Source organism: Puntigrus tetrazona, chromosome 21, assembly GCF_018831695.1.
Source record: "Puntigrus tetrazona isolate hp1 chromosome 21, ASM1883169v1, whole genome shotgun sequence".
Lineage (NCBI taxonomy): Eukaryota > Metazoa > Chordata > Actinopteri > Cypriniformes > Cyprinidae > Puntigrus > Puntigrus tetrazona.
The window spans coordinates 8,347,679-8,357,629 of NC_056719.1; the positions used below are offsets into that span (position 1 = coordinate 8,347,679).

At 38.9% G+C, this 9,951-nt stretch overlaps 1 protein-coding gene across 3 annotated transcripts in view; it reads right to left on the reverse strand.

The window, feature by feature from the left end:
- The window catches only part of cnksr2b (connector enhancer of kinase suppressor of Ras 2b), a 32,573-nt gene extending 24,092 nt beyond the window's left edge, over positions 1 to 8,481 (reverse strand). For 2 of the 3 annotated variants that reach the window (XM_043222128.1, XM_043222126.1), the window contains exon 1: positions 7,879 to 8,481. In XM_043222128.1, coding sequence (XP_043078063.1) covers positions 7,879 to 7,942 — 64 coding nt within the window. In that variant the 5' untranslated portion in view covers positions 7,943 to 8,481. The remainder of the gene's footprint in view (positions 1 to 7,878) is intronic. The other variant, XM_043222127.1, reaches the window with a different exon arrangement.
- Positions 8,482 to 9,951: the final 1,470 nt, after the last annotated feature.

A 9,951-nucleotide genomic window follows, 5' to 3' on the forward strand; every position in this document is an offset into this window, starting at 1 on the left:
AAATAGATGTTAAAAAGATTAATTAAAGGACACAATAGCTTGAATCAGACTCAACCAGTGAGGTGAAAATTGACTCACTGAACTGTGAATTTAATTAAAGAAACAAAATGTGCAATAATTCAATGCTATTTAAAAAAAAAAAAAAAACTTTCACTAAAAATATTATTGGTTATTTAGCAAATAAAATGAAACTTGGCTCCTAAATGTTATTTTTTATTTATTTAATTTTACTCCATTTTTACGTTCTTTTAATTCCTTTAATATGTATGTACGCGATTAGTTCTATACAAAATGGTTTGCAGGTCCTTTACCTCAGCATTTTCCCTGTTCACTTCCTGCCAGCTCCCTCTTTCTGTCCTCAGCACTATTCATTTCCTCTCCACCTCCCTTAAATTCCCTCACAGACTTGCGTTTTCTCTTCCGAGACTTTCTGACTCTTTTATATTATTATCTGCATGCTCGTTTCACAACAAAAGACAAGACTGCAGAGCATGTAAAATATCCTTTTCATCAAATCCCCGATATTCATCTCTCTGTTGCATACATCTAATGGAGCGTGAGGAGAAAGTTCAGATACCGGCACGTTTCAAAACTGCTGAAAGCGAGCGTTTCGCGGCTTAGCGTGCAATTTGAGGGCTTAACAAATCCGCTTTTTTACCAGGCTGATCTAAATGAAAGAAATCATCGCGTTTGTCACCGCACGCTGCTATAGAGACGGTAAAGCGACGCCAAGAGTGTTTGAGCAGGACCTCATTATCAAAACAAAAACTGGCAGTGAGAAGAGAAGCTTATATACGGGAATCAAGTTTGAAAAGACCAATAAATAAATAAAGAAACATCTAATGCCTACATCAATAGACTATTCAGAGATTTTGGCATCATTTTGCGCCACTAGTTTGAGTAGATATATTTACTGTGACGTATTCGCAAGTCAGGAAAGGCAATGCGTTAGAAGAATGTCCTTAATAATAAGAAATGCAACATGAGACCAAGCGTCTTTTTAGCAGTAATCTCTATAGTGAGTGCTGCTCTTCCTGCGGCCGTCCGGCTCACACAGCTCCAGTGTACACAAACAGTAAACTCATTGATTAGGAGGACATTAATCTGCTGTTAATTGCAGCCGCTGTGGCTAAGTTGTGTTAAATACTACAAAGAGGAACGCTGCACGTTCATCTGGGACCATTAATCTCTGTCAGGCCAGGCGGGTGGTCGGCCAGCAGTCAGGAGCGAGGAGGACGCAGCGAGAGGGTGAGAGAGTAAGTAGGTTAAGGAATGAGTGAGTAATGAGAGAAAGTTGTACCGAAAAAGAAAATCTATAGCTTTATAGCTTTATAGTATGTTGACTAAAGCGGCTTATAAGCTGGTCCACTTCAGCCGTGACCTGAAAACCTCTAAACTGTCCTGAATCCACCACTTGGCAAACGGTGTGGGCCAGGACCCGAAAGAGGGATCGGGAGCTTTGTACCTCTCTAAGCAATGCATGCTTACTTGAGATACATAGAGATAAAACGGTTATATCAGCCCAGTCTCGCAGCAGGTCTTATGAATTCGTACGAATTAGCCGCTGCATAAAATACATGCAAATTGGTTGTGGGATAAAATAAAAATGCTTTGTAGAAATCAAGTTATTTTATTCGACGATGCGAATTTGGTGCTTTCTGTGCTGGTTGGAGTCTTCCCTTTTTTAGAAAGGTAGTTGTTGCAGTAGGGGTCATGCAGAATTAAGGCATTTTATAAGCACTAATAAACAATTCAAGTAATATGCCTGCTAGTAAGTAACTTAGTAAAGCAAATACTACATGAGCGAAAGTAAATGTTGATGGAATTTTAGTTTTAGGGTGAACTATTCCTATTCCTCTCTGGGGTATAATGCAGGAAACGGTCTGATATTTGCACACTGCCACACACAGCTACTGTACTTATTTTACAGTGTCTGTCAACAAACAGCATAAAAGGCTGTGACTAGCTGATACGTGTGAAATCCCGTTGAACTGTTCAGTTAAATAGATTAATACAAGATGAATTTAATCAAGGCTGCATTTGAGCTTCATTGTGTGCAGTTTTATTGGATTTACTGCTATTATTCGGCTCAGAATGCCCATGGCACCACTCAGAGGGGGGCACAGGAGTGACTCACAGGAAGCATTGTGGGGGGCAGGAAAAAAAGAGCATTGAGGGAAGGTCACAGGGCTCTTCTGCGCTGGGAAGGCTGTTGTCTGGCCCTCAGTGGAATCACCTGGGGGCACCACCACTGAACCGTATGCTAATGTTAGAGCTGCAGCATGGTAATCGCAGTGTGCTGGGAAACCTGTGAATATGGGAACAGGAAACACCGACTGCATCATGGATTTATACTGAGAATATGATTACAAAAATATATAAAAGCGTAGCAGTTACTAGAACAAATCCATTGCTGGAGTTGCGGTGCTGCAGTAGCACACTAATCTTTCTGCTTGGTTGCTGCCTGTGAAGCCAATGACTGAAAAAACATCACATATTTTTAAAAAAAAGCACACAAACAAAAAACCTTATAATGTAAAAATGTTTAATTTGTTAATCATTATCATGTACGGCTATCAAATATACTACCATTTAAGATTTTTATATTTTGTATATTCACCAAGGCTGCATATATTTGATAAAAAAATACAGTATTTTTTACAATTTAAAACAGGATTTTTCTATATATATTTTTAAAAATGCTATTTATTTCTGTGATGACAAGGCCGGACCTTTAATGACCATAAAGATGCTGCTTAATGTTTTTGCGTTTATTTGAAATAGAAAACTTTTGTAACATTATAAATCAATTTGTTATGAAACTCTAGAAGTCGCAGACTCTAACTCAATCTGACATAATGATATCGCTACGTAGCACAGCTAATTGGCTCATTTTGTATCAGCAGCCAATGAGCTTTCCGCTCAACATTTAAATACTTGTTTAGTGCTTGCCATTGCAGTTGCAGCGTGCTTCCCCAGCCCCACCTGCACAGATCTGCTACATGATGATTTGTGCATGTTATATATTATATTTGCAGTAGCAGTATTTCTGACATGCTCACAGCAGCATGTTGTGAATGTATTGGCAGTATCAAGTCTCTGTACATGCTCATGCCTTCAAGAGTTGTCACGACAGTCTTCACTGTAACTTTTGATCAATTTAATGCACACTTTCCAGTCAGCTGGTAGCCTCGTGGGCAGTGCGTTGAAATTCATATCAAATTTGTGTCATTTTTTCTTTTTATGTTAATGCACATTACGTGTTTTATGTTACATTTAACATTTACATATAGGGCGTGAGTATAGGCATGGCGCAGAATTGTTTGGTAGAAGAGAGTGCATGACGCTAACAGCTCATTTTCTTCAGATATTTCTCATACTTTTAATAGTATACATATGTCAGCCAAAATAAAATGTAAAAAAAAAAATCAACATATGCCTTCAAACATTTCACGAATGATGTCAAACATGCGATCCACACCTAACATGCAAAGCTTACATTGCATGGAACTATGCTTTGCTGCTAGGTATGCAGGGCTGTAGACTTAAGACAGAAGTCAAAAACATAACGATTGTTCTGAAGAGATGCCCTTTCATAAATACAGCATATAATCCTGAGATACAGACAAGCAAAATGATTGCAGCCCTACAGTCAACATATTTGTGCCATTGTGTGTGGCTAAGTGAGGGTACGTGGGCAGCATATAGTCATGCACGCCGATCATAGGTTTAAAGTACTGCATGCCACACATGATGTGTTAGCTTAATAAAGGCTGCTAAAGGATAGTTACATTTTAAAACGCAAAAATTGTATCACCATCTATTAATCCTAATGCCTAATCCTAATTAATCCATGCTGCTCTTTTGCATACAATGACAGTAAATGGTGACCAAATGCTACTAAGCCTGTGAATTTGCTTTGAAAGTAGAACAACGACAGCAGCAGCAGTATGGTGTAATGTTTATTTGCTCGGCACCTTTTCTTTCATTCTCTTCATTGCTTTGGAAAGCTTGTATGTTGCGTTTCTCTACGTCGCTTTTTGAATAACCCCGGGCCGCTGACACAAGCTTGGTTGGAATTTCTTTGTAGGAATTGACTGATTTCGCTGAACTTTTAAAGTCTCACCCTGAACGATAGTACAGGTGTGGATTTATCTGTGGCAGCTCAGCTATATAAATAGTGACTTGGAGATGCTGCTCCCTTGCCTGACCTCGGCTGAATGATAAAAGAACCAGGATGAAAAAGAAGCGTCAAAGAAGGTGGAGTTTCAGAACACACCCACAGATTGCGTAACCGCCTCGGACCAATGATATCTTAAAGGTGTTCAAACTCTCCAAAAAGTCTGCTTTGGTGAGTTGACCCAAATAAACTTAGGTTTAGTTTGAAATGACTTCATTTCAGTTCGTCATTCAATCCGGGCCTTTAGAGATTAGACTGTTCATAAAATACATGCAAATACGCTCATATTCACGCAATGCTTATGTTGGTAACATTAATCATTTGAGAATAAAGTATACCAATAAGTTGCACTGTTTGATGATACGAGTTAACCGATTGTTAGATTTAATTAACATTGGTAGTGATTTATTGTAAAGCTTTGTTGCTCAGTTAGTCAGGAAAATTCTTATTTGTGTTATTCCGAGACGCAGGCTAGAATCAGTGATCACTAAGTACAGGATTCCCACAGCTACACATTCACATGTAAACATTAGACTGATCCGCACTGGAGCACAACCCATGCATGGGATATATTTCTGCAACTGACTGCAATTCCAGGTTTCCAAACATAGATGGTGAAAAAGAGGCAAAACTTACAGACTGCGGCTTTAATTATTAAAACGGTATTATAACATAATAACGATAAAACCTCTGTTAATTTTAACCTTCAATATTATACAAATTGTATAGCGTTCCCTTTATAGTTTACAGGATTAAGGTACGTACAAATTCATCGATGCACTCCTCAGTCATATTCTCGCACTAGCATACACAGCTGAGGACCGAATTCCTATCTTGTGAATCCTCACAGGGAGGAATGAGACGAAGAAGCTTTTTTTGAAAACATACTTACTTAAAGACAAAACATTCAGCCAAGCGAAACATTTTCCTCATTTGAATTACAAATGATCTTCTCTTTTCTTTAAGAATTCTGACAGTTTTCCATTTTCTTTTTTTTGCAAATGCGACTGTAATCTAATTACGTTTTTGGAGGTAATTACCTTTTTTTCTTTTTTTATCTTGATTACATAAAGGTGTTACACGTATTCCATCACTTCACAACCCTACCTAAACTTCACAAATGTGCTCTGCTTGAGAGAAAAAAACACATGTATTGTAACCTGATATATACTCAAATGAATGAATACTTAATGAGGACTGGAACTCAACTGAATCGCAGTCAGAACTCAATTAAACCGAATTGTAAAACGTAGACACCAAGCCTTACAAAAAGCCCAACAAACGCCTCATAAAATATATATATGAATCAAATCAATCGATTAAATCAAACGATGGCGGAATTGTAATTTTTTCAGTAAGCTCTCTGTTTTGTGGTGAAAGGACTGAGTATCTGTGTTTCGAAACATTGAGCGCATTGTTGCACGCTGTTGATCAGAAGGCTCTAATGATAACACGAATACAAACAGACACCATCAGCCCATGGGGGCTTTAACGCAGCCTTACTCCGAAACACACGCACATAAACACGTTATCTTCTGCTCCTCAGTGTGTCTCAGCAGCTGATGCAGCAGCTTGCGGGGTTTCTTTCTGCACATAACAGACAGATGCCAATAAGATTCTCCAGCTTTTTAGAAGCAAAGCGTCGGCCACGTCAAGAAAACCGTCTGAAGCTTCTTAAAATCCTCTGCGACCTCAGGAGAGGTTAACTCACAGAGCGACGGTGTGTACTTGCGAGCATGCTTTTAGTGTGCAAACAGCATAAGAAAGCCTCCCTGGCATCCCCTTAGGGAGTAACACCGCCTCGCCGTAATTCTTTATGATTCCTACACTGCCTTTTCATCCCGCATCTCGCTTATCCTTCCTTAACTGTTTAGATTTGCACAAATATAAGGGAGTTTGTACTTCATACGGTTTCTTACCTCTAAGTATTTGAGTACATGTGTTTGTCGTACGCATAAGCTGCGATCTGATGTGCATCAGCCACATGAGCGAAATAAATAAGCGAATAACACATGAAGCCATCACCTTATTTACCCACTTGAACACATCGCACGCCATCTGACACGAACAAAACTCAAGCCAAGACATCCACACGACAAGATAACACGTGCAAGCATACAAGTGCACTTTGTTGGTCGTTCGCTGGAGCTGGTCACTGCTGAAAAGCACACCTGCAGTCATATTCTCGCACTAGCATACACAGCTGAGGACCGAATTCCTATCTTGTGAATCTTCACAGGGAGGAATGAGACGAAGAAGCTCATCCACCTTTTTTCGAAAACCTAATTACTTAAAGGCAAAACATTCAGCCAAGCGAAACATTTTTCTCATTTGAATTACAAATGACCGTCTCCCTCTCTTTTCGCACTTTATCTAGAGCTAAATAAACCGGCCAATTACATCCAAACGATTTTTCTCGAAGGGCTTCACCTTATCTAATGCCAGAGATATTTAGTGCTGTAATAGACCTTCCTGTTCCATAATGAGACCGTTTCCCAACCATCCTCTTCAACAAAATCAAAGGACAGCATAACTGTGTTTAACGCTGTATAAACCAAATTCTATTAAAGGGATCATTTGTTTGCCTTTCATGCCTCTCTAATATTTTCGTATAACAGAAAATGGGACATAAAATGAAGGCTTTGTTGACATGTTCATCTGTTTAAGCTGGGGTTTTTGGGCCAGAAAATGTTGCAATGTGGATTAGACCTTTTGAAATTTAATTTATTATAAAAGCTAAAAATAAATAAATGAAACAAAAAATGCCACAATAAAAACATAAATGTAATCATAAATTACATATAATAAAATATAGAAATTTTACACACAGAAAAACGTTTTACTCAAAAATTACTAGTAAAATGACACACCAAAAAAAAAAAAGGTTAAGTAAACAGCAAATAACACCTTGCAATAAACAAAATCTTCAAGTAAATAGTAACAAGAAAAACTATTTTCTCATAAAACGTACACAAATAATTGGTTTATTTATAACTTCAAATAATACATTACTATACTTTGTATGTAAACATACATATTTTACAGTGAAATAAAATAACCATCAAATCGAAGTAAAATATTTTTTAATTATTTAGTTATTTTTGTTACCATTTGCGCACATGGGTGTGTTTATGTTACAGCGCATGTCTTTCGCATTATTAAAGCGGCGTGTCATTTGTGTGAGGGAGCGACGTTTTGTTCATTAGCCAGTGTTCAGGAAAAGACCATTTTCGTGAACTTTAAGTGACCATGGAGGGGCCATTGAGCCTTTGACTGCCAGAGGGGTCCCAGCTGATCGCTCAGCCTCCACGTGACCCGTCACTTTACATTCCGTGTGACGAGATGACGTGACTATTCAACCAAACTTCATTCATTCATTCATTAACATCATTTTAAAAGAATTCTAAAGCATACCCTTCCCGCGCGCCGCCGACATAAACATCTGTTAAAACCAGCCATCGCTATAAGCTCAACGTGTGACAGGCTACGTCTTAATCGCTTGACAGCTTGAACGCGCGCGCTGTCGCGCCTTGACACACAGTGATGTTTCTTAAAAACGAGTTATATCAAAGCCCGGACGAGCACGCTACATATGCATCTTTATAAACGCGAGCAACGTTCGCATGCGGTCCTAATCGGACACACGGCATTCGCCTCCGTTGTTACAGCAAAACGCACACGAACGTAAAAACGAATACCTTTCATCCAGTCGACCACCTGGCTCGTTGACCACCTGCTCACAGGTTCCATGACCAGAGCCATTGTGGAAGTTTTCGCAGACGCTGCCAAACAAAAGGTGCGAAAGAAGCTCTTCGGCGACACTCCAGATCCACTCAGGCAGATTTCTGCCCGTCTTTCGCCCGCTGCATGTTGTTTATCCTGCGAATTGTGCTCTGGTTCTCGCGAACGAAGCGTCGGCGGTCTTTCAAGTTCAAAGCATCGCTCTGCATTCCTTCGCGGCGGTCTTTGTGAGAGAGAGAGAGAGAGAGAGAGCGAGAGAGAGAGAGAGCTGTCAGAATAACGTTAGACGCCTCTTGCCCTCGCGCGAGGTTTTATCCTTCTTTCTATCATTTTCCCTCACGTCGCGATGCCCCTAATATCTCAGTTCCTTATTCCACACACACCGAGCAGGAGACAGACAACGGTGAATTCGCGCAGCTGCGCGCCTCGTCTCGAGCTGTTACCAGTAAACAGTGGTCTGCACGCGCGCCCCTCGCGCACACTCGTACGACTCGCGCCTCGTCCATTCTTGCCAGTCGTTGGCTCTGGCAAATGAGCCGTCATGAGGGCCAAGCGGCGGAAACATCTCCATAATTGAGCTGCGCGCAAACAGATACAGACAGCACTGGGACCGGAACGCGCTTTTATTTTTATTGTGAGTCGGATGAGTCACTTGGAAGCTTTCTTTTATTTCAATGCTTGGATTAAGATTTTTTTTTTTTAGTGATCAATCGTTACTTCTTACTTACGGGGATAGTGAAAATTCTTTCTTCTGTGAAACACAAAAGGAGAGGCTGAGTCTCAAAATAACAGTCTCAGTCACTATTCGTTTCCATTTTATTCAAATAGGATGCAACAGTAATGAATGGTGACTGATACTGTCGGTCCCTCACCCTTCTTTTTGCATCTTCAATGGAAGAAAGACAACTCGGACTGAAATAGCATAAGGGTTACATAATATTCATTGTTGGGTCAACTGTCCATTTTACCCATCACGCATCTAAATGATACTTGGGTTTAGATATGCATTCAGTTGAATGCATGATTAAAGTCTTTATTTCATGGCATTTACATTAAAAAAAATGTTTGGCTGTTGTAATCAAATCCTAAGTAACCGTCATTTAGACTAAATTATATTAATATCTATGTAACTGATGAATTGAATGCAATCTTACTTAACGATAATTTCCATAAAAATGTATTTTAAGAAGGTGTTTTAAATGCCTGCTGTTCTCAAAACTGAAGTGACCTATAGTCAGGGCTTTGTGCATGATCATTCAAGGGGAAACATGCAATGCCTTCGGCTGACTTTCATGCCACTAGCCTGTCCCAATTAAGCCTCTTTCTTTAAAGAAACACAGTGCTCAACAAAGAAAAAGCACTGTGATGTGAAGACAAGTCAGCTTGGTGTTGGTAACCATTCATTAATGGAATACAGGACAGTTTACAGCAAAAAAAATTAATTCTGTTACTCCTTACTCATCCTATTGTTGTTCCAAATTGCTTTTTCTTCTGTCAAACGTGTAAGTAAATATGATTTAAAAAAAAGTATGATTACACCTCTTAGTTGCTTATTAGCATACATATTACTAGAATACTAGCATTTTTTATGCTAATTAAACACATATTAACACCTTATTTTACAATGACTTTATTCTACATACCTAATCCTACCCAATACCTAAACTTAACAACCGTCTTACTAACTATTAATCAGCAGCAATTTAAGAATTTATTAAAAGAAAAGTCATAGTTAATAGTTAACAAGTGTGGTACCTTAGATATTTTGAAAAAAATGTGAGAGTGTTTAATTTGTCCATACAAAGCAAATTTGTGGCCAGCAAATTGTTTGGTTACATTCTTTAAAGTATATTTAGTTTTTGTGTGTGTGTGTGTGTGTGTGTGTGTGTGTGTCTGTGTTTGTTTCTCAGAAAGGGAGAAAAAACAGGTTTGAATGACGTTGTAAATGACGACAGAATTAAATTTTTGGGTGGAGTGCACCTTTAAATCTTTATTAATATATGTTTAAATTACAGCCTTAGATTGCAATT